Source organism: Chiloscyllium plagiosum, unplaced genomic scaffold (genome assembly GCF_037043375.1).
Source record: "Chiloscyllium plagiosum isolate Xiang-an unplaced genomic scaffold, Cpla_swu_hap1 HiC_scaffold_10, whole genome shotgun sequence".
Lineage (NCBI taxonomy): Eukaryota > Metazoa > Chordata > Chondrichthyes > Orectolobiformes > Hemiscylliidae > Chiloscyllium > Chiloscyllium plagiosum.
In genome coordinates this window covers 65,057,037-65,082,940 of record NW_028270148.1, presented here as the reverse complement: position 1 = coordinate 65,082,940, position 25,904 = coordinate 65,057,037, and the positions used below count along the sequence as shown (strand labels likewise).

The 25,904-nt window shown below is 41.8% G+C and overlaps 1 protein-coding gene and 1 long non-coding RNA gene across 5 annotated transcripts in view; one reads left to right on the top strand and one right to left on the bottom strand.

The window, feature by feature from the left end:
• LOC122552887 (serine/threonine-protein kinase VRK1-like) overlaps window positions 1-21,381 on the bottom strand; it is a 111,088-nt gene extending 89,707 nt beyond the window's left edge. The window contains exons 1-3 of one of the 4 annotated variants that reach the window (XM_087991401.1): window positions 21,273-21,381; window positions 8,327-8,467; window positions 2,211-2,266 (exon numbers count right to left, since the gene is read on the bottom strand). In XM_087991401.1, coding sequence (XP_087847527.1) covers window positions 2,211-2,266; window positions 8,327-8,462 — 192 coding nt within the window. In that variant the 5' untranslated portion in view covers window positions 8,463-8,467; window positions 21,273-21,381. Of the gene's footprint in view, window positions 1-2,210; window positions 2,267-8,326; window positions 8,468-21,231 lie in introns of those variants that run through there. The other 3 variants (XM_043696034.2, XM_087991402.1, XM_043696035.2) reach the window with 3 other exon arrangements.
• Window positions 21,382-21,435: 54 nt separating this feature from the next.
• The window catches only part of LOC122552889 (uncharacterized), a 29,069-nt gene continuing 24,600 nt past the window's right edge, over window positions 21,436-25,904 (top strand). Inside the window, exon 1 of the long non-coding RNA XR_015758460.1 lies at window positions 21,436-21,630. This is a non-coding gene — a long non-coding RNA (uncharacterized LOC122552889). The remainder of the gene's footprint in view (window positions 21,631-25,904) is intronic.

The window sequence follows — 25,904 nt, the reverse complement described above, 5'->3', positions numbered from 1 at the left end:
ATATTATTAAACTGTTATCCTAACTAGGAGCCTTCAAAGTTCAAACCATAGTCAATGTTCAGGTAGCTGATCTGGCACAACAACTAACGTCGGTATCTATGAGTTACAGCTACTACATTTCCAAATTTTAATATGTATCTGACCATTACAATTGTAAATTACACTTATGTAGGCGTGAATCAGGACAGGATCCCACTTAGCAGTGATTGATGCTATAACAGACAGCTAGTCCACTGACTCTTATTGTCTCGGTTCACATGCAAAAAATAAACTACATGAAAAAGACACTGGAAGAATACAATCACTCATTGACTTTACACCTCATGATCAGGTGGTCACAAATCAACAGGAAGGGACAAGTTAGGAGCAAGTTACTGCAGATGCTGGAATCTGTAGTAAAAACAAAAAATGTTTGGATATCACAGCAGGTCAGTCAGCATCCACGGAGAGAGAGCAAGCTAACGTTGAGTCTAGATGACTCTTCATCAGAGAAGTTGATCGGACACTGCCCATAGACCATGTGCCAGAGGCTGAAGGTGATAGCTTTGGTCTTATTACACTAAAATAAAGTATAACCCATCCAGAGGGCATAGTAGAATACAGGGGAACCTCGATGGGCGCGTTTTCGCTTGGATAATCGATTATTCAGTTAATCAATTAAATGTCTTTCCTCTGGGGCTCGGAGTTTTTAAAGTCTGCTCCACGTTCAGGACACTGAGCAGCACATAGTGCGAGACCCCACTCTCAACTCCGTCTAACACCACCCCCCGCCCCCCCAACCCCACGCAGACACAGGGAGAATGTACAAACTCTACACAGTTTTGCCCAAGGCTGGAATCGAACCTGGGACCTTGGTGCTGTGAGGCAGCAGTGCTAACCACTGAGCCGCCATGCCTTTGTGGGGTAAGTCTCCATAAAGCGCGCGCACACACACACACATCTTTTTAAGGCAACTTTTTGACAAGTTTCACCTCTGCCCTGTACAGGACAATGTTGGTCAGATTATCTGGGGAAGTGGGGGGGCGTGGGCAGGGGGGGGGGGGGTGTTTAGGGTACACCTCTATGTAGAACTCCAGGGAAAGTGTGGCGAGAGAGAGAGAACGGGAGGTCAGTCATTTGGAAACGGTGCCTGTTTAATCACTGTTAACCAAAGACACGTCACTGTTGGCAACACGTCTTTGATGTAATGTTTCTATCGGGACCTCGAGATCTCCTTCGGATAATCCGATTTTCGGATTATTGGTATTCGGATAATCGAGGTTCGTCTGTACCAGGAATGTAACATGACCAAGCATTGCCCCTGTTCTGGTTCAGCTGCTGCTGGATCTCTCTCTCACTCCCTACAGTATGGAAACAGGCCGTTTGGCCCAACAAGTCCTTACCGACCCGTCCGAAGAGTAACCCACCCACACCCTTTCCCCTTCCCTGTATTTCCCCCTGACTAATGCACCTAACACTACTGGCAATTTAGCATGGCGAATTCACCTGACCTGAACATCTTTGGACTGTGGGAGGAAACCCGAGTACCCAGAGGAAACCAACGCAGACACGGGGAGAATGTGCAAACTCCACACAGACAGTTACCCAAGGCTGCAATTAAACCAGGTCCCTGGCGCTGTGAGGTAGCAGTACTAACCACTGTGCCACCGTGCCGCCCCTATGAGGTCATCCAAAACTATGTAGTTCAAGTCTTAACTTGCATTTGGTCCCATTCATCCATCACTCCTGGGTTCACAGACATACAATGGCTCATGGGCAAGCAACATTTTGGTGTTAAAATGCTCAACCCATCAAGGCCTCATGTCTCTCGACTCTGGAATCTCTCCCAGGCCCACAACCCACTGAGATATGTGCACTCCTCCTATTCTGGGCACTTCTGATTACAATCACTCCATCATTGATGGCCATGATTCCAGCTACCGAGGCTCTAAGCTCTGGGATAGTCTCTCATTCTCTCTCTCTCTCCTTCTCTGCCTCTCTCTCTCTCTCTCTCTCTCTTTTCTCCTTTGGGACATTATAAACTCTCTCTTTGAATAGGCTTTTAGTCATTTCTCTATGTGGCTTTGGGTGATATTTTGTTTTAGAATGCTTCTGGTAAGAGTCTGGACCATTTTATTACAGTAAATATCCAAAATAAAATAGAAATCTGTTTTTCCTGATGATTATAATTTCAACCAAATCAAAGCTTAAAGATTACTGAGAGTACTTACTATTTTAACGACATACATGGCATCATCGCCAACATTGTCTTCTGTCGCAGGAGAAGCTAGAAATAATTTGGAAGAGATTAGTTAAAATAAATTATTTAAAATAAAGGGATATGGGCCAAATGCTGCAAATGGATCTATATCAGTTTTGGATGTCTGATCAGCATGGACAGGGTGGACTGAAAGGTCTGCTTCCATGCTGTAGAACTCTATGGCTCTATAAATAAAAGGTAACAAGATCAAAACAAAAGTGAACAGTAATTATCAAAACAAAACATCATCACTGGATTGCCAACTGAAGAATGACAGTGAAATAGAAACTTGATGACCAGTTACTTTAATGCTTGTTCCTGCAGTAGAACTTCCCTAACTCAGGCCTGTAAGTATCTATTTTCTGTTTTACACTGGGGAGCCAAAGCATTGCAATGACGTACTGCAAGGCACGTTCCAGTCCAGTGTGCTCACTCAACAAGAAGCAGGCACTATTGGCTAATAGGAGGTTCCTCACTACATTATATCACAAGATTGTAACCAAATAGTGCAGGGAACTTATAAAATTAGATCCCTGATTTTATTTAAAATTAGTTGATCTCAGTCAAGATATTAGTGGTAATGTGGCAACGACTATGCATCAGAGCAAAAAAAACTCTCCATTTATAATTATTAAGCAGTATTTTTGATGCACTGTTTAGTAAAAGGATGAGATAGCATTCCATCCATAATTAGATCAGAAGCTTGACATTAATCAAGTTATTACAGTGAAAATACCTGTTGAGCATCATGCTGATAGGGTTAGTTGTACAAATAAAAATAGAATGACATGTCACATGCTTCAGTTCTATCCTTTAAGAGTCAAAATTGGACTGAATTGGAGTAGGCTAGTCAGTCCAACTAGCCTGCTCTGTTATTGGTTAATCTTATTTCTCCCATCTGCTTTATATTCTTTGGAATCCCTATTTCTCAATTAAGTATGTATTTTTTTTTCAAAACATTATTTTTTTCAATTACTTAAATTCAGGTGTCTCCGTGGGGAATCAATGATGAATGCTCTTCAGGGGTTCCCTATCTCTCCCAAAATAGAAGGGGCAACCCAAAGTTATAGACAACAAAGTAGTTTCCTACTTTGGTAATCCAGTCCCAAATTCCAGACTCAAGATCACACTGTTTTAGCGAGTTTTGAGAAGATTTGTAGCTCAGGTTGAGGTTCTGGATGTAAATTTGCTCGCTGAGCTGGAAGGTTTGTTTTCAGATGTTTCAACACCATACTGGGTAACATCATCAGTGAACCTCCAGTGAAGCAATGGTGTTAGTGACCCGCTTTCTATTTGTGTGTTTAGGTTTCCTTGGGCTGGTGACATCATTTCAGAGGAAAAGACCTCCAAGAAAAAGAACAGGAAATGACATCACCGACCCTAGGAAACCTAAACACATAAATAGAAAGCAGGTCATTAACACCAGTGCCTCACTGGAGGCTCACTGATGATGTTACCTAGTATGGTGACAAAATGTCTGAAAACGAACCTTCCAGCTCAGCGAGCAACCTTACTTCCTCACACTGGCTTTTCAAAACAAAGTTATTGTTCAAGTTTCTGCTCAAACTACTTGGCAGAGCTTCACAAGGCAAAACCTCGCATGATGCAGTGTGTTTAGGCAAAGTTTTTGAATGGAATTGTGTGTTTTTTGCCTTGCAATGAAAAATATTCAGGGATATAGTTAAGTGTGGGAATCTGATTCTCATTTTACAAATATAAATAAAAGTGATTAAATACAATAAGCAAACATTTTGCCAGGTGTACAGTCTAACACCTAAGTAAACTGATTTTAAGCAACTGAAAATGATGAACAAAACTGTACATCATTTATTAGTTTCACTGGTACATACTATCCAGATTATTGGCATATTTAGCAACTTATGAAAAAGGTACCTCGAAGACTTTTGCTGGTAACTGGCAAGTATCGTACACACCATGCAAGTGCTGGCAACAATTATTTTTAACAAGCAAGAACCTAATTATCATCCCTTGACATTCAATGACATTGCAATCACTGTATCCCCTACTGTCAACATTTGTAGAGTTACCACTGACATGAAACTAAACCAGTCCAGCCATGCAAAGGGAAGCATGGAGGCTCAGTGGTTAGCACTGTTCAATTCTACCCCCGGGTGAATGTCTGTGTAAAGTTTATATATTTTCCCTATGTCGGTGTCAGTTTTCTCCAGGTGCTCCAGATTCCTCCCACAGTCCAAAGATGTGCAGGTTAGGTGGAATAGCCATAGGAAATGCAGGTTTACAGGGATAGGGTAGGAGTGGGATGCTCTTTGTAGGGTCAGTGTAACTGGATGGGCCAAATGGACTCTTTCTTCACTGTAGGGATTCTACATAAATACTGTGGGTCAGGAAAACTCAGAATCTGGGAATTCTGAGGTTAGTACTATTAATTTGCTGCATGTATTTATGAAAATATTGTGAAATGTGTATAGGTCGTCATAAGCCTGCGCCATTTTAATTTAATAGGAATAAATCAATAAAAATAAATCATACAAAGTTGGGACAAATTCCATCCACGGCTTCTTGATTTCCTAGGTGGCAATGGGAAACTGCCACACTCCACAGCTGCCAAATCATTCCCTGAGGCAGCAACTCCAAGGAGTCAGCACACTAAAGCAGCCCCCACTGCTTCTGACCGAACCCAGAACTCCGCCTCTGCCAAAGCTGCCTAATTGCTGCCGATACACCAGCCCCCGCCAGAGCCAGGAGACTGTCCCAACTCTCTGGGACTGGACTCATTTCAACTTCCAAGAACCACTTCATCATCCAAATTAAATCCCATGGACTGAGAAACCATTCATTCCACCACTGTTGCAGACGCCACCAAAACATCAGAGCAAAAGAGCAGACGCCAATTCATCAACGCCCGACCAGTTCCTCAAACCTCAACTGCCATGGCCACAAGAAATGGATTGGATTTGCCACTCAACAGCTCCCCACAACCTCTCTCCAGACAATGCAGCCACTGAAAGAAGAATAAGTGAATTTGATTCAAAAGTTAAAATGAAGAAAATAAAATCAAATAAAAGAAGGATGCAGTTGGTCATGGGCTGGGAGCCTGAACACCTCCTACGCTGCCGCCTCTGCCATCTTGCAAATAACTCACCTCCTGACTCCACAAACCCTGTCTACCACTACAAGGCAGAAGTCAGAAGTATGATACTGCTCTATACTGGTCTGGATGAATGCAGCTCCAACGACACTGAAGAAGCTCAACCACCACATAGGTCAAACTCTACGGTCAATCGTGTTTAATTGCACTCATTTGTGATGATTCACATCCAAAGTGTGTGTTTCGTCATCACTTTACAGCTAATGGTGCTCTAATAGTTGTTTGGTAATATAGAACTTCAGCATTTCTCCAACCAACGAATGAATGCGACCTACTTTGTTGAAAATTTAAACAGGCACAGTGGATGTACAGTGCAAGAGTGGCAGGGGTAAGATTCTGTCTGTCAAGAAGAGGGACTTGCATATCACAGTCATCCCCTATTCTCTTTCCCCACTCTCTTGTCTCTCCACCCCATCCTCCTACCATCACTCCTCAGCCCCGTCTCCCTCCTCCACATCCCCTTCTCCTCCCTCAACCCATCTCCATTCTCCATCTCTGCACATCTTTCAACTGCCCTCACTAACTCTCTTTCTCTCTCTCTCCACCTTCCCTTTGTTCCTACATCTCCTCTAACACCCCTTTTCCCTATCTCCCACCCTGTTCCTCCTCTCTTTCTCCCCAATCACCCCTCTGTCTCATATCCATCATCCCTCTCTATCCCTACATCTCTCCATGATTCCTCCTCTTTTCCTCATTCTCCTCCCTCCTCAGCCATGTCTTGTTCCCTGTCCCGTTAATGTCAGGCATTGACCGGATTGGGACATTAGGTTGGAAGCTTGTTCTGCTCTGGTCCCAGTCCAGGCACCATGTTATACTAAGGAATAGTGGAAGGGATACGCATGTGGGTTCAGGAATTCCCTCAGGGGTGTGGGGAGGTTTGGGAGTTCATGATTGGTTTGAGATGTTGGGTGGCTGGGTCTGAGTTTACAGGTAAGTGAGACATCAAGCAAAAAAGGTGAGAGTTTGCCTAGAGTGGCAGGGGTAAGAGTTTGGGTACCAGGGCAGCTCAACCTGGGAGATGGCTGATCTAGCTATCTTGGTGAAGTGTAATTTGTTTCATATGTAATATTACTGATGGAGCTACTCTGTCATCATTGTTTAAAGCATAAATCCTGATTAAATTACCCAGTCCAGTCCTGAGTTTCATCACACGGTATGTGTGTGTGCGGGAGGTGTGGGGCAGCCTGAGTCTGTCAAGCTTTGAAGTATTTGCAAATGATATTTTACCAATGTAGATGGGGTGATGTAGCTTTTCTTGATAGGTAAAAGCAATGACTGCAGATGCTGGAAACCAGATTCTGGATTAGTGGTGCTGGAAGAGCACAGCAGTTCAGGCAGCATCCAAGGAGCAGCGAAATCGACGTTTCGGGCAAAAGCCCTTCATCTCCAGCTCCAGGATCTCAATGCTCAATACACAAGAACAACAGCCAATTAGATGGAGGCTGTCAGAAAGGAAGTTCCTGTTTTTTTTTTAACCCTCTGAAGCGAAGAGACAATGATGTAAATCAAGATGGCAAGTGGCATGAATAGAAACTTGATCCCAAACAGCTACTCCCTCCGGCCTTCCACATTGTAGAGACTGTTGAATTGGGAAATGTTTTCAAAGAAACCTTCACAGATTGGCAGGTCACTAGCTCACAATTTATATATTTTTTTAAATAACTTAATTTCACTGCCTTATTTCTCCAAAGTTGCTACATTTACACCTTTGACTATATCTTTATCATCTCCCCTATTCGTACTCCTCATACCTTGTTTTTCCACAGAGTTGATCGCCATATCAGAATCTGCACAGAGATCATTCTGGAGGAGTGTCCATGGGGTCACCAGAAGCAGTGGGCACAGGGGTCACATTGAAGGAATGGGCACAGACAGCCAGAATAATGATCAGAGGAAGAGTAGCATGCTCGTTGAAATGGAAGGGGCGAGGAAAGCACTTGGGAAAAAGTTTGGAAATATGCACTAAAATTTATTTATTTTTGCTTCTTTTATAACCTGTAGGAAGCTGCATTTTGTTGCCTATAATAACTGCATATACAAATTTAACAACTATGAACAGTTTGAATGTGCCTTATAGATCACAATCACTTAGCCTGTGAATCAAGATTCATCCCAAAATCACACTATTTGATTTCAAATGATGCACTCGGGAATTATCAAACACCGAAGGCATGTTAATATTTACTGGTAGGGAAAACAGCCCACTTGATTGGTGCCACATCCACCACCTTAAATAATCCTAGTTCTTTCACCTGTTACACAGTGGCAGCAGTGTGTACCATCTACAAGAATGCACCGCAGTGGTCCACCAAGGCTTCACAGCCAGACCACCTGCCTAACTGGTGAACTCCACCAGTTCGAAAAACCAAGGGCAGCATATGCATGGGAACACCACCACCTGCAAGTTATCTTCCAAGCTACACACCAGCCTGACTTGGAATTATACCACCGTCCATTCACTATTATTGGGTCAAACTTCTGGACCAATTTCCTGATAACATTATTATTGCATCCAACAAGTCAAGAAATCAGCTCAAGAAGCTGGCTCACCACCACCTTCTCAAGGACAACTCGGAATGAGCAATAATGCTGGCCCTAGCCAGTGATGTCTATATTCTGTAATGGAATAAATAGAAACCAAGAAAAATGCACTGTGCACTGGGCAAAAGACTTGTCTTCATATTCCTACTTCTATTGTTTTCAGTAAGAGAATGAGATGTGAATATGATAACTTGATTCACATAAAAATAAATAACAGAATTACTATAATATTGGGTGTGTTAAGGTTTTTTTTAAAAAAAAACATGTTGATCTACGTTAGTAAGTTAGAAATATCTTCGCGTTTGGACCTTATGTCCTGTAGTGGTTTTTTGTGCAAAACAACCTTTGCCTAATCCAGTAATTATTCATTCTAACTAAACCACCTTTAAAAGCTTAGGCTTTATCAGCCTTCTTACCCAAGTGTATCAGCCCAAATCCACCATTACCAATAACTTTCCCAAGTTTCCAGTGTTTCTTTTCAAAATCCACAAGGATAAAGCCCTCAGGGAGAGGATCAGGAAGCTTCTTTCTCATGTTGCCTTTGGGTGGCATCAGACCTAACAAAAGGAAGACATGTTTTATTCATGTTTACAAATGCATAAAACAAACTACAGTTTCTTTTTCCACAGAATGTTATGCCTTCTTTTATCAATGTAACTGATCAAGCTCATGCGATATATGGTGGTCTCATATATGTAAGATATATACTATATATAAAAATAGATCAACTTTTGAGATGGTTACAAGAGTTAGTGTTACAACACAGACAGCCAAATCATATCAGCCTCCCTATCCCCATATTCACAAAATAATAAAATTAAAATATTCAAATAACCCTCAAAATTGACTCCAATGGTTCCTAACCAGAGTTTTTTGAATAACCAGTACCAGACTTTGTGAATAATCAAAACTATGATGCACACTGGCTATATAGCTAAAAAAGATTTCACAATTTATTAGTAATACAGTAATTTTAGCAGAGCAAAATTCAACAAATAATCCAATTAATGTCTAAGATTTTTCCTTCTAGCCTCCAGTCTCACACAAAGATAGAGACAATCAGAAGTAGTTAAGCTACCTAGCTACCTAGACTACACCTCCCTGTATACATCTTTCCACCACGGCGAAGGTCTCCAAGCCTTCCATTTCTTGCCCTCACGCCGTCCCAACCAGTACCTTTCCACTGACACTCATCTGTCTGGCTGAACTGGTTCTCACCCTCAACAACTTCTCCTTCAAATCCTCCCACTTCCTCCCTTCCTCCAAACCAAAGGGGTAGCCATGGGCACCCACATGGGACCCAGCTATGCCTGCCTGCTTGTCAGATATGTGGAACAGTCCATCTTCCACAGTTACACCGACACCAGCCCCCACCTGTTCCTCTGCTTATCGATGATTATATCATCGCCACTTCATGCTCCCATGAGGAGGTTGAACAGTTCATCAACTTTACCAACACCTTCGACCCTGACCTCAAATTCACCTGGACCATCTCGGCAACCTCCCTCCCCTTTCTGGACCTCTCCATCACTGTCTCCAGCGACCGACTAACCACAGACATCTTCTACAAACCCATCAAATTCCACAGCTACCTAGACTATACCTCCTCCCAACCTACCTCCTGTAAAAATGCCATCACTTATTCCCACTTCCTCTGCCTCCGCCGCATCTGTTCCTAGGATGACCAATTCCACCTTAGAAATTCCCAGATAGCCTCCTTCTTCCAAGATCACAACTTCCCCTCCCACATCGTTGATGATGCTGTCCAGCGCATCTCCTCCATTTCACACACCACTGCCCTTGAACCCCACCCTTCCCAATGCAACAAGGACCCAACCCCCCTGATCCTCACCTTTCACCCCATCAATCTCTGCATACATCACATCATCCTCCACCACTTCTGCCATCTCCAAACGGACCACACCACCAGAGATTTATTACCCTCCCCACCCCTATAAGGAGAGACCATTTCCTCTGTGACTCTCTCGTCCACTCCGGGCATGTTCCCCTGCCACTGCAGGAAGTGCAAAACCTACGCCCACACCACTCCTCTCACCTCTGGGCAAGGCCCCAAAGGATCCTTCCACATCCATCAGAAATTTACCTGTACCTCCACCGATGTCATCTACTGTATCTGTTGCACCTGGTGTGGTCTCCTCTACATTGGGGAGACAGGACGCCTTCTTGCGAATCGTTTCAGAGAGCATCTTTGAGTCACCCACACCAACCCCACCGCCTTGTGGCTGAACACTTTAACTCCCCCTCCCACCCAATGACATGCAGGTCCTTGGCCTCCTTCACCATCAAACCGTTACCACCCGATGCCTGGAGGAAGAAAACTTTCGACCCTGCAACCACACAGGATAAATGTGGATCTCAACCGCTTCCTCATTTTCCCTCCCACCACATTATCCCAGTACCAAGCCTCCAACTCGGCACCGCCCTCCTGATCTGTCCATCACCTTTCCCATCTATCTGCTTCACCCCCCACCCCTATCTATCACCCTCGCCCTCACCTTCATCCACCTATCGCTTTCTTAGTTTCCTTCCCCCCAACCCCAACCCCCTCCCATTTATCTCTCGGCCCCCCTGGCCCACAAGCCTCATTCCTGATGAAGGACTTTTGCCCAAAACATCGATTCTCCTGCTCCTCGGATGCTGCCTGAACTGCTTTTCCAGCACCACACTCTCGACTCTGATCTCCAACATCTGCAGCCCTCACTTTCTCATAGTTAAGGGACAAATCTAAAGGAAAAATAAATGAGATATAACTGGCCAGTTCACTCAAAAGGACTCCACGATCCATAACATCACCAACACATAGAATTATACTTGCTTGGATTCGGACGACACTAATGCATGCAAACCTCTTCCGGAAGGCTCCGAGGAATATTCATTTAATTCTTATAACAGAGATTCTATTCTCCACATTTTCAATAAATTGATAATAAGAGGACAACCTGGCAGCAATCAAACCTCTGTTCACAAACAGAATCCTTCTGGCCTAAACACAACCAGGCCCAGTTCAAACTCTGGCCTCTCTCTGCTTGACTAACAGTCTCCACACAAGGTCCGAGTTGATATTCAACATCTGCCATCTGCTTGAGCATAAGTGTCTATAAAGCACTTTTTAATAAGAATCAGTCTGTAATTAACTTACAGGTCTGACCTTAAATGCAAAATTCAGCTTGTTTGTTCTTATGCTTTGGTCAACATAAGCTGCTGTTTGCAGTCCAAAGGTGATCTTCAGCTCTCAGCTCACAGTTCACAGCTACAAACCAAAAATGATTTTAAAAAAATGAAATACCGTTGACGGTCTGACAGCAACTTTGGGAATGCATCAGAACAATTTGGAGTTGCAGTTGCTGACAATAAGTCTATGCTCCACCACAGGGGACAATATTGACTTGTCCCTCCCCACAACCTACTCCATATCAGAGATCTCCAAATCATTCAGTGAGCTGGCAAACTCACTTTTACACTGCTGATCGCATTGTAAAACTCCTTTAAAAAAATTATGTGGTTGAATGTGATGGGATTGTTTTAAAGTGCATTCACTTCATAATTACAAATCAACAATTCTGCTTCTATCACAATCCACTATAATTATTTTTCAGTATTTGAAATCGAATTTAGAAATGGGGGAATTCAATGCTTCTAGCTTCCAAATTTATTCTATTCACTGACATGATAACTGCTGGATGGCTGGAGATCCCCTTGACACTGCAGCCAGATTCAAACTGCCATCAGGAAAGAGGAAGTCAGCACATAAAGTTACCAGATCTCAGTCAACAGAGTCAGATATGGATGTAGGTTTGCTCGCTGAGCTGCAAGGTTCATTGAAAATGAACCTTCCAGCTCAGAGAGCAAACCTACATCCAGAACCTCAACGTGAGCTACAAATCTTCTCAAAACTCGCTAAGAGTCAGTTATCTCCAGCATGAGTGGCATGTGACCACATTTTGCCATTCAATAAAAAAAATCAGGCTGAATCTGAATTCCATAGCCCAGAAAAAGGAAAAACATGGTCAGATTAACATTGACTCCTTTTTTATGTTGACTCCATGGTGTAAAGATTTACCAAATAATGAAGCTGGAACATATTTTTCCAAAAATCATTGACTTGAATTGGAATGCAATGCAATACAATTATTCTAAATGTATTGGTTGTTCCCCCATGAATTTAATGAATATCTGAATTTCCACTGGTTGGTCAGACTCATCATTAGAAGTGTATGGTTTGATGAAGTTCTTTACTTGTATCCATTTTTGTACTGAACAAACCAGCAATCTTTGACTGATAACATTGATGGACCAGATAAATCTCGGGGTTGCTAGGCGGCAATGTTCAATTCTGCCCAGCAATAGGGAGAAACTGCCAAGTATTTGATAGGTCACTCAGGACAGTACCAAAATGTAGTTCAAAGGTTACAGGCAGTGAATGTGTATTTGGAGAAACAGACTTTTCCCAATTATGTTGATAATAATTTGCTTGTTCTCATCATTTGTTAATTATTTCTTTCAAAAGGTTCTTTACTTCTCCCCCAAACCCACAATTCAAAGCCAATGAACAAGTTGGTTTGTCTTTACATAAGTTTCAAGTCTCTAATCTGTGCATCACCTCAAAGGAAGCTCTTTGTCATTCACTTAAGGCCTTAATACTTTTCCAATCGCTTTTAAAAGGGTCTACATATTCCATGTATTAACTTGGTGAGGCATGATTAAAACAACGGAAAAATCAGTTCTTCACAGAAAAACAGCACGCTTTAATCACAATGCCAATTCATTGCTTCAAAAATCCCATCTACAAATACAGAAATTCATTTTATATTAATACACAAAACTATTTGCTAGTTATCTTGAGGTTCGTGAACCAGTATCTTAGCAGCTCAAAGCAAATGTTGTATTTAAAAGCTTTCAAAATATATGTTTTAATCCATTGCATCCAAAAGGTGTTGTCATTAATTTTTGAAGCCATTCTGAAAGCCTGCAAACAAGTGCATTGGCGTAGAATTGTTACGATCACTAATTCACACTTGAGCAGGCTGCTGCAAGGCTACTTGTCACCTGGAGGTGAACCTTGAACTTATTGTTGCTCACTCCTCCAATACACTTGAGGAAGAAATGATAGAACCCAGATTACACGTCGAATGGAAGAGAGAGACACAAAGTAAACTGCCCAGCAGGTAGGGTGTCATGTCTAAAATGCAGCAGTGATCAACAGAAGATCTTTATTGAAGTGAAGATATCAGTCTACAGCAACAATGGCTCATGGTGAGAGGTCACAAGTTTATGGCAGACTAGGGACGACATTTATATACAGTAGACCCCCGCATCTATAGGAGATACATTCCTGGACCTACCACGGATAGGAGCGAACACATTCATTTCATTGAGAAACGTACCTTCCTGACAGCCTCCTGGTCCCTGGTTCCCTGTAATATGTTCAGGGCGCGGTAATCTGTGCATAACTGAAACCGCGGAAACGATTCCGCTGATATGGGGGTCACCTTGTATTTCAATACAACATTCCCCATTTTATACATAATTGATGCTTTGTTTTTCTTGTTTATGTATTTTTAAAGTCTTCCAAGTTATTAAATATATAGATGACAGTTCTATGCACTGGCAGTTCATTACTACTGCCTATCTATGCACACATGTTGCACACATAAGCCTTCAATCATGCTGGTTTCATAATGAAATGTGCATGCTGTTGTCATGGCTGTTCGGGTGGGTGATGTTGTTTCCCAAGGTAATGTCATTCCTGGATCATTCACTGTTATTGTGACACCCACTGCTGATGTGTAACCAGTGCAGCTGGTGGATTCACCTCATCCTGATCTGCTGCCTCAAATTAAGGACTAACCTCCCCAGTTGGATTTCCATGCCTGCAATTTCAGTGTAGTATATCTGGTCACTCATTTCTACTGAATACGATTGGAATGACAATTGCTCTATGCAGGTCACAAGTTGTAACTTGAACTGAATGGTTGTATCTTGACTGGCTCTTCAATGCTAAACTCTGACAATGATTTATCAGTCTTGTCATTTGCTTTGTTTTGTTGTTCGCTTTTGTTACTACTTCTGGCTTCAGTAGATTTTTGTTGCTGGAAGAGTAGTTTGGATTCAGCGTGATATTAGTCTTTGTACTGATCTATTTTGAATGGCTTCATTAGGTGTGTTTCTCCACTGAAAGATTACAATCAAATGCAAGGGATTTGCTTTATTTCCTTATAATTCTTTGCGATTTTTGCTGCCACCTCAGCCTGGCCATTTTGAAATAACCCCAGACGCCAGTATCCTGTCACCAAGTCACACTTTATTAACACGTGGAGAGTCCTTGACACTTATCCAGCTCTCAGTGAACAGGATGCCTGACACTCCTGTTCTTATCTTTCAGCCAGAGTTCCCGAATTGGACCAGGTCAACAGTCCCAATCAGGAAACACATTTTCTATGAGGTCTACCTAGCTGACCTTGTTACAATCACTACACATTTGACTGAGAGTATGTTGTATGTTATTAAATTTCCGAGTTGCTTATGCAGTAACTAAATTCTTCACTCATGAACTGAGGGTCACTGTTACATATTGCAGTCAGGAATGCCACAACTGAAGAGTGCTTCCCGGCATTGAGCAGTAGTCATTGAAGCCAACGGTCTACCTCAGAATTGTAGTCGAATGTGACAGGATAATCAGTTCCTGTGAGCTTAAAAGATCCACTTCCAATTTCATTCATAAACTGATTGCGATGTCATGTGTCTTCAATAGTCTCTAACTTGCTTAATTTGATACTCATTACAAGACCTGCATTGACTGATGTGGCCATTGATTTGATTGCTCATGTTCGGCCAATAGAATACATTGCTTGCTTTCGTCAAACGTGATTCAATTCTCCACTGGCTTACATGGATCTGCATCTCTCCCCTCAATTCCTTCCTGATAATTATTCTACTTCCTTTGTACAATATGCCATATTGGGCTTTGAATTAATCTCTTTATGCCTGATGTGCTCATCCAGCAGGAAGTGTCTATGCGATGCTCTCTGGCCATCCTTTTATTGCTACTTTTAGCAACAGTTGGAGATTTGCATCCCATTGGACAGTCTGCTTGATTGAAACAAGTACTTGTCTGTTAAATTCAATATCTCTGCTCTTGATTTCCAAGGTATACTAAGCTGCTCCTTCATGTTGATTTCACGCTGTGTTGTAACATCCTCCACTTTCATCTGGAGGACTTCTCTTGACAGCATGTCTACAATATGCATCAGCTTGCCTTGCATCTATGTCACAGATGACATCTTGGTAATTGGAATAACAATCTTTGCAGATGCTTTGGAGCAGATAGTAGTGGCTTGAAGAAAATCCTTAGAACTGGCTTGTGGTCAGAGTTAGCTGTCAGTTTTTCTCAGTAGGTACTGATGAAAATGTTTGGAGGCAAGGATAATGGTTTTTATCTACTGTTTGGTCTCATCTGTTAGAAAATGCCTCCCCCATGTTAATCTGCTGTCTAAGCCTATTCAAGCAATCTGCTTATCCTTGGAACCTATTTGCACCGTGCCACTAGCTTGCGAACTGTCATGTCTGCCACAGTATGTTCAGCCAGAAGTGGCAATATTTCAGATTGAAATGCAATCATGGACAAATCTTGCTATGATTATGTGACCTCTACCATGAGGTGCACACACCCTCTGGGGCGATATCTTCACTTCATCAAAGACCTCATGTCGAACACAATGCTGTGCGATACACACAAAACATGGCGTCAGAAGTGACATTGAGGTGAATGTAGCAGACTATGAGAAAGTATAGCAAGAGGCAGAGACACACTGGTATGTAAATCTGAGTTGCAACAGGAAGAAATTAATGAAACAAAGATCAATGAAGCAAGCTAAAGTTCAAACACTCATTAAGAGAAAATGGATGCAGCTTTACCTTACCATCTCCTTTTCAAATGAGAAGAGATATGGAGCAAATCAAGAGCAAGGGGTGGCACAGTGGCTCAGTGGTTAGCACTGCCGCCTCACAGCACCAGGGTCCCAGGTTCAATTCCAGCCTCGGGCGACTGCCTAAGTGTCTGTGTGGGTTTCCTCTGGGTGCTCCAGTTTTCTCCCACAGTCCAAATATGTGCAGGTCCGGTGAATTGGCCGTGCTAAATTGGCCTTAGTGTTAGGTGCATTAGTCAGATGGAAATGGGTCTGGGTGGGATACTTTTCGGTGGGTCAGTGTGGATTTGTTGAGCCGAAGGGCCTGTTTCCACACTGTAGGAAATCTAATCTAATCTAAAAAAATGTTTCCATGCACAGTGGCAGAATCATGAGATAGTGTTTTGGTTTGTTGAGGAAACCAGAAGTTACAAGTTGCTACCCTATTATCGCTGCTGAGAAGAGACTGGGGTTCAATGGGGGCCTTCAAAGCTAATAAGAATTCTTTCACCTTTCTTTTTCTGCTCTTCAGAAAGAGATTCAGGATGGAATATATTTTGAAAGTTTCCCAACAGGAATTAATCAAAGATGCTTAAATAAAATTGAAACGATAACAACAAAAACACATATTGCAAAGTCAAATGTTACCAAAAAAACTACCACAAACAAACTGCTGGCACTGAACAACCCCCATCACTGTCATTAGTATCCTGCATTTACAGACCACATAGTCCACAGTCTTGCATGATGTTAATGAATAATATTGAAACTGTCACAGACCAGGCAGCACATAACATTTTGCTATAAATGTATAGATTTAATGATTACTTACATTTATTGCTGATATGCCAAATATCCACTTATTTTACTGAGCTGCATTTACATAAAAGCTATGTGCAAAGAAAGCACTGTGACAAATACATTACTCACTTCTGTATGTGAATGTCATAAGTTGACTGTAAATCACATTTCTTGCTTTAGTAGGCAAATGTCACAGTACATATCAAAAAGGAACTTCCCTTTTCTTCCCCATTCTCTCAGAAATAGCTGTGTTGTTTCCAAAAATCTACCAGAATTTTTTGACTGACTAAGATCAGCAATACAATACAATTTAGAACATGGTGCATCGTACTGAAGAAATACCACTTTCAACTAAAAAATATCTGCATATGAAGAGACGTTGGCCTTCTGCGGAGCTTAATCTATTTAAATAACTGTATAATGGCTGCCTCCACAATGGAAACCCCTGGCACCACATTGGAAACCCCCGCTGTATAAACACACAGAAGCAACAAGCAGACTGTGGGTTAAAGCTCTGCTATTTGTCTGCCAGTCACAATCATACAACAAAAACAACCTCAAAAACAAATCACTGATTCAAGCAGAAGTATTCCTCCAAATGCCCATCACACAGACTGCCACATGCCCAATCCCTCAATGAAATTCTAGCCTGACCAATCATAGAAATATAGAATACCACATTGCAGAAAGAGGCCATTTGGCCAATATTAATGCACTGATAATCCGATGAGCATCCCACCCAGACCCAGACCCCCACTCTATCCCTGTAACTCCGCATTTACCACAGCCAAATCAACCTAACTGCACAACTTTGGACTGTTGGAGGAAATCCAGACAAAGGGGAGAACGTGTAAACGCCATACATCAGTTACCTAAGATTGGAATCGAACCAGTGTCCCAGATGCTGTTAGGCAGGAGTGATAACCACTGAGTCACCATGCCACAGTATCGCAGCCTGTCAGAAATCCCAAGCAGAATCCTCTTGGCATCTTTTTCATTTCAATTTGATTGGGTGACACTGTGCTGGATGCAACGTCATGCTGTGACAATGCTCATGATACTGGGAGCTGGGGATTCTTTCCCCTTGGTTTCTGATGACATGTTTTGGGACTATTTTCTTTTGAGCACTGCATTGCAGTCTCCAGAATGCTTTCTTTGGGTGCTGGGGTATTGGTGTCAAGCTTTATGTGGTTTCTGCTAGCTTTAAATTCTGATTTTTTTTTTAAATGCTTTTTGCCACCTTCCTTAAAACCTGCCACCTTGGCAGCCACCTGGTTGGTTGCACTGGCCTGTGCTTGGCCACTTTTGTTGGCGCCACCTGTTCTTTTGTGCAATATAGTTTTAAATATGAGCACACAAAAGAAAAATGCAGAAACCTGAGTTGCACTGAACCCAAGAATGCTCAGAGGTATGGCATTGGTTATGTCATCTTTGGCTGAATTGAACTGAGAAAACCCGTTTGATCAAACAGAAATTCCAGGCTAATTAGCCAACACACATAGTCAACAGCTCTGATCGATAGTGACCAACATTGCTTTTGCTTAAATGCCAAAATGGCAAATGAATTGATCATTTGAAGCAAGAAAAACAGAGATGGGTTGTTTGAACTGACTTGATGAATTGATTTGGTTCCATGCATACAATGAGAGGAATACATACATACTTATGGTCTGTGAGAAAACTGGAATATGGAACTATTTGGTCGGTTCTGGATTAAAGAGGCTTTACCATATGATTACATTGAAGCAAACAGTCAGAAGATCAAAGATAACTGCTGTCTAAAGGAAAATCAAACTATTGGAATCTTTCTCTGAAAATTTAGGGTTTTAAGAAGAGTGAAGAGATAGGTTTGACTGCTTAATTGTGGACAAAGAGACACGGAGGAGCCTTCCATCTATGTCCATGGCCTAACAGGGTGAAGTTGCTGTGTGTTTTCAGCTGGAAAATCAGCTGCGACAGAAAGCAGATGTTAAAGTGGAAGCAGCAGCTCACTCTCTCTCTGAGTGAAGTTTTATTGTGAAAGCTGATAAATTTAAATATCAGGGTTTCTAACCAGTACCCATCTGAATCTGAAATCTGGCCTGAAGATCATTCTGTGACTCGCAGCAACTGGATCTTGTTGACAGGAAATCGAAGGAATTATTGAAAGTCAACCATTTTAGCATGTGAATTTGAAGCTGGACAGGGTTTTTCTTTTGCCTTTATTTCCCCAAAATCCATGCTATCTTTACAGAGCTATACTGTCTTGCCTTGGACAGGTGTGCATGTAGATCTAAGGGAATATAGTTTAATTCTACTTCATAGGTTAGCTGCTAATCAGTTTTGCAAGGAATAAGTTTGTTCCTAATAAAAAAATTATTTTGGAGTTTATAAAGAAACCCAGTTGAAGTTTCTTTTCTTCATTCCCCCCAGGAAACAGTAATAAAAGAAAAACAAACTGATCAGTTTGATGATTAAATATGATACTTACCATTTGGTAAAACTTTGTGAAATTGTCAGCTTGATTATCACAAGACTATAAATTACTAGCAATTGTGCTTGTCAGAGATGCAACAACAACCCTTAATTAATGTATCCTCATACGTTCTACATACCATGAAGTTTGGGTATAGGCACTGTAGAGGCTGCCTTTTTTGACAACACTGTCCTTTTGTCAGAGTCTCCTGCATTTCTGCCTCTGCCTTATCTAAGGGTGACTACTGCCTGACACTGCAAAGTTTGAATAAGAACTTTGACATATTAGAAATACTGATCTTTGTATTACATCTCTCAAATCCAATTAATCCATCCTCACTTCTCAGATTCTCAACCGTATGGGATGCTGATTTCAGAGTTTCATCATTGTATACATCACCATTTCATTAACATACATATTGTCAGCATACTGGATTAGGCCAGGACCCAGGTTAAGGAAAGGAATATGAGGGCCCACAAACGAGGGCCCAGGCCTCTAGTGGGCTCATTGTGCTTTGGTTAAGATCAAGATCCCAAGTCAGGAGCAGCACCAGGACCTGAGATTTCTGAATCTACCTGTACAATATCAATATCTGTTTCACCAGTAAAGAAGGAGTTGAAACACCCTAATGCTTTCCAATCAATACTTAAAGCATTTCAGGGTCACATAGGAGATTGGTAGTCTCGCATAATGTCAAGTCAAAATAAAGATACAATTAATAAGCACTGACACTGCCCACTCCTCATTTTAGGAGTCATTGAGTCATAAAGCACAGAAACAGATCCTTCGATACATTCATACCACGCCAGTCATAATCCCAAACTAAAGTAGTCCCACCTATTCGCTCCTGGCCCACATCCCTCCGAACCTTTCCTATTCACGTACTTATCAAAATACCTTTTAAACATTGTAATTTTTCCTCAGAAAGTTCATTCCACACATAAACCACCCTCTGAAAAACAGTTGCCCCTCATGTTTTTCTGTTTAAAATCTCTCTCATGTCACATTAAACATGTGCAACCTAGTCTTGAAATCCTCTAAACTAGGGAAAATACAACTACCCTTAACTCTATCTCTACCTTTCATTATTTGATAAACTTCTATCAAGTCACCTCTCAACTTCCTACACTGCAGCAAAAAAAAACCCAGCCTTTCTTTATAACACAAACTTTCCATACTGGGCAACATCCTGGGAAATATCTTCTGAATCCTCTCCAGCTTAAATAATATCCTTTCTGTAACTGGGTGACTAGAATCAGATACAGTATTCCAGAAGAGGCCTCATCAATGTCAATCTCAACATAACTTTTCAACTCCTATATTCACAGGACTGAGCAATGAAGGCAAATGTGCCAAATTAACCACCTTGTCTATGTGTTGCAAACTTCAATGAATTATGGACCTGAACCCCCCACATCCCTCTGTTCCACACCACGACACAAGGCCCTACCATTAATTGTGTAAGCCTTGTTTGTTGTACCTCACATTTATCCAGATTGAAGCTCAAACTAGATACCTGGATTTAGCACATTCGTCGCACACAAAATGTTCATAAAATATCAAATGATATATTTTTCAAAGTTCTATTTTAGTTTAAAACTCAGTAATCTCGAGTACCTCCCTGGTAAGCATTTGGGACTGGGTACAATCTAAATTAACTAGTACAGTGGTAATGTGTCGTTAACCTAAATAAACTACGTACGTGCTTACACCTATAATTCACCCAAATGTCCAGTCTTTTACGTCTATCCATTACCATTCCTGTACGCAAACTAGTTCCCGCCCATAAACCTGGCCGAGCCCAGTGTTTATTCTGCGGGCTCCGATCAACAATCGTTACGATGTGCCCAGACAAACTTGGCCAAATGAATCCAGCAGGTCAGCAATAAATTAAAGACATTCAGCTTGCCCTGCTACTGCAGAATTCATATAAACTGAAAAGGTGTGGACCAATTTAAATTTTACGGTACAAGTTTTCAGGGCTGGAACATTTCCATCTCCAGCCACACTTAAAGAACTTTCCCCTCCCTCGCCTTCTCCAGTGGTCTCGTTCTGTTCAATAGCATAGGTTTGTTTAAAAAGAGCACATTTATACAGACAGAATGTTTAAACGTAGAAGATAAATGGATTAAGCGTGTACTTTACAAACAGGCCGAAGACGGGAGGTCAGGAGACACCTACACAAACAGTCAGAAGGACTCCAGTCTACAGTGTGGGCTCCAGAGGGTGGGCTGTAATAGGCTGGTGCTTTCTGTTTGAGCCGACTCCCAAGAAATGTGATACCCCGGTGACTGGAGTGAGTCCCTGAGAAAGTGAAAGTAAAAGTAAAAAGACAGAGCCGGGACTTCGCCTTCCTGTTTTCTACTTTCAAGCCTGTAGAGAAGTGCTGTGAAGAAAATCTGGACAGCCAGGAAAGTCACTCTTGCAGTTCTTTCTTATTGCGGGTAGGAATGGTGTGGACTGTACAGAAAACCATTTATTCCGCTCTGGTACTCCACCCGGAGACGTGTCTTTCCAAACCCTAACGGCTTAAATAAAAGTGAGGCCCATTGCTCTTATCCTGGTTTTCTAGAATTTCTGAACTGCTTCTGGATTAGAACAAAGGAGGAAATGTACCACCGCTACAAGCGTGGGTCTCACTCCGACCTTATGGCTCGAGTAAAGGGATTGTTCATTCTGTATGTCTGTGCCAGTGAGTCATAAAAAATAAAACACTGAAACAGGCCCTTGGGACCAACTCGGCTATATGCCGACCAGATATCCTAGCCTAACCTAATCTAGTCCCATTTGCCAGCGCCTGAACCATATTCCTGTAAATCCTTTCTATTCCTATACTCATCCAGATGCATTTTGAATGTTGTAATTATACCAGCCTCTACCACTTCCTCTGGCAGCTCATTCCATACACGGACCATATACCTGAAAAAGTTGTCTGTTGGGTCCCTTTTGAAATTTTCCCCTCTCAACCTAAACCTATGCCCTCTAGTTCTGGACTCCCCCATCCCAGGGAAAAGACCTTGTCTATTTACCCTATCCATGCCCTTCATGATTTTATAAACCTCTATAAGGTCGCCCCTCAGCCTCCAGCACTCCAGGGAATACAGCCCCAGCCAATTTGCCTCTCCTGTAGTATTTGGTAATTTCCATTTCATAGCACAGACTTTGTTCTGTTACTTGTAAAGAACTAGGAACTAATTGTGTGAATGTACATCTTTTGATGTGATATTCACTATGGTGCTGTAGCCATACGTCAAGTAACAGTAGCCTAAATTGTCCAAAACTGACATAGGAACAAATTACTGCAGATGCTGGAATCTGTACTGAAAAAAAACTGAAGATCACAGCAGGTCAGATAGCTTGCTTTCTCCCCATGAACGCTAATGTTTCAAGTGTAGATGACTCTTCATCAGTCCAAACCAGATGCAGTGTGTGGGGACATTGCAAAAATTTCTGTGACCTATCATTTTAATGTTGTTTTTCAGCAAGCACAAATGATTCCAACTGAAGCAGGCACCCCAGTGGGCAACTGAGGAGCAGATGGATGAAGAGAGAGGACACATTGGTGTAACTGGAGGCCGGTGTCCAGTGATGTTCCACAGGGATATCTTATTGTTTATGATATTCATAAATGATGTAGACAATGCAAGGGGGTGGGGGATGATAAGTAAATTTCTGGATGACACAAACAGTGGCTGGGTGGTTGACAGTGATGAGGGAGGCCTTGAGTTACGGGCTAATATCGATGGTTTGGCCAGATCAGTGGCAGATGGGGTTTAACCCTGATAAATTTGAGATGATGCATTTTGGAAGAAATAACAAGATATGAAAGTGCAAAATGAATGGCAGGACATTGGGAAGCTCGGGGGAACAGAGGGATCTTGGGGTCCTGGTCCACAGATCCATGAAGATGTCTGGACAGCATAATAGGGTAGTTGGGAAGGCATACGGCATGCTTACCTTTATTAGCTGAGGCATATGTTATAAGAGCAGGAAGGTTATATTGGAGCTATACAGAATTTTGATTAGGCCACAGTTGGAGTACTGTGTGCAGTTCTCTTTACCACATTAAAGGAAGAATGTAATTGCAGTGGAGGAGTTCCAGAGAAGATTCACCATGATGTTGCCTAGGATGGAGCTTTTCAGCTGTAAATAGAGGATAAATAGCTTTGTGTTGATTTCTATAGAGCGGAGAAAGTTGAGGGTGGTCTAGATTGAGACATATAAAATTATGAGGGGCATGGATAGGGTGAATAAGAAGCAGCTGTTCCCCTTAGTCAAAGGGTCAAGAACAAGAGAGTTCACTTTTTAAGAAGACTTAGTCGGGATTTGTGTACAAGTAATTCCATCCAGAGCGTAATTTTGGATCTGGAATTCCCTGCCAAGGAGAGTAGTTGTGACAGGTAACCTCACAATCTTTAAAAAGTACTTGGACAAATACTTGCAGTGTCATAACATTCAAGGCTATGGGCCTATTGTGGGAAAGTGTATTTTTGGTGGTACAGACACGATGGGATGAAGGGCCTCTTCTGGACTCCATGATTCTATGACATGTCTATTCCCTCACCCCGCCCCCAAAACCACCACAACCCCCCCCACACACACACACTTTTTTAAAACAGTCAATCTACTGAGTCTTGATCAGAGAAGATTTTCCATCAGATTATCCAAATCCTGAAAGAAATTCTTAAGTAATCAATGTCTGCCTGTTGTGCCAATTTGACCTGTGGCAATGAACATTTTTCTTGGGTCACTTTACTTGAAGATAGAAGTCCTGGAACCTTTTCCTGTCATTTCTCCCTCACTTTGGCTTCACTTGCTCTTTCTCTGACTATAGGAAAGGTTATGACCTTCACTCCTGCCAAATCATTCACCAGTAGTTCAACTCATTTCTACAGGCACATTTTGGACAACCCTACAGTTACCGTTCTGGATATTTGGTCACACACAAGGTGAACCCTATTCAAAGACATGGGTCTTTACTCAGTGCTAATACCATTTATTAAAATCTTGGTACACTATTGTACACTCTCCAATGGAAAAGTTATACCTTTCCAAAGCAAAAGAGTTTAGTGACTCCTATCTCCCTTACTGTATCTAAATTTTTGCCTGTCTTATTTGAAGAATATGGAGTTACTTTTTGATAACTCTTTGTAACTCTCAGATATCTTGTCTAACAACCCCACGCTCACATTAATGTGTACTTTGTCTCAAAATTAAGAGTCAGAATTATAACTTATATTCTTAGTCAGGTCTCCTTTCTTTGCATTAACAGTGTGTGCCCCATTAAGACCCATAGGTTTAGCTTTAATGTTCAGCAAAGGTGTCCCACTTTGTGACAATGGAAAGATTTAGGCCTTTGGACATTGTTTCCTCCCTGAGCACCGACCTTCCTCAAGTCTGAGGAGGAGATAATGACATATTTCCAACTGTTTCTGCTCTTGCTACTTGCCTTCCTTTCATCTTCCCCGCTTCTATCCATTTGGGTTTTATGGGAGACCAAGAGTTTGGATTTGAGGACAACCTTGCAATTGGCAGCTGTCTATCTTACTGTATCAATCTTCTTGTTTTTCTATTTGAGTCTTTGCTATTGGATGGAATTAACTTTTACATTCTTCCAAGAGAATTGGCTCCCTCGTGGCTTCATATGCAATCTCCCCCCTTTAATGGCTACATTCAGTGGTCACAATTATTTTGTCATACTTTCTCAAACTCTGAATTAATCTGCACAGACTGCTTCTGCATACTCCAAAATATCTACCTATAGACTTCAAGGCCACAACTTGTAAGCATTGAGAATATCCTTTTGTCCCATCTCATAAATCTATAATAAACCTCTTCAGAAAGCAAAATAAGCTTCATAAGCCCTTTTTGTTCAGGGTCTGACCATCATCAGTTGGCCTGTCCTTCTGAGTCAGTTGATGGAATGGGCCACAGTCAGACCTAAGCAATCACAAGATGTTATTGTTATGCTGGGGATTAGAGGAAGAGAGGCAATCGCTTTGACAGGGTTCAAATATGATATGGCAATAAGGACAAGTAGATGTATAGCTTAATTCATGTAGGTGTAGTTATTATGAAAATTGATCAGTGAAGTGATAGTATAAAGCCGCAATACACTTACAGATGTGATATTCGATTTACGTTGAGCTGTTACGCGAGCTACCGAGGTGCACTCATAAGTTTTTCTTTTTCATTTTGCTGCCACTGTGTGTACTGTGAAAGGCTATTCATGTCAGGCAGTAATTGGTCTGGTACCCAGCTATGTTTTAAATATGGCACTAGTGACAGAAATCATGGAGGGTCCCAGAGCAGCAAATACTTCTGCCATTAGTAAGTCCCTGATAGAGCAAGTGTGGTGCTATGGAGGTGATGTGCATCTATAATGAGGTGAACAGCAGAGAATTCCATCAGTTAGTTCACTAGAGCACATGGAGAAAAACCCTCTGCAAATAAAGGGCATAGGTTTAAGGTAAGAGGAAAAATATAAAATGGACTTAAGGAGCAACATTTTCAGGCAGAGTGTGGTGCATGTTTGGAATGAGTAACCAGAAGAAGTGATGGAGGCAAATGAATTTAGAGAGTTATGTGCCAAATGCTGTCAAATGGGACTGAATTGATTTAGGATATCTGGTTGGCATGGACTGGTTGGACCATAGGGTCTGTTTCTATGCTTTACAACCCTATGATGATGACTAATTGGCAATTAGCCAGAGTTTGGTAAAATTCAGCCCACTGGCACTCAGCATACCTTAAGAGTCGAAAATAGACTTCGGATCTGCAAGTATGAGTCTCTAAAAACAAGTGGGCTAGAGC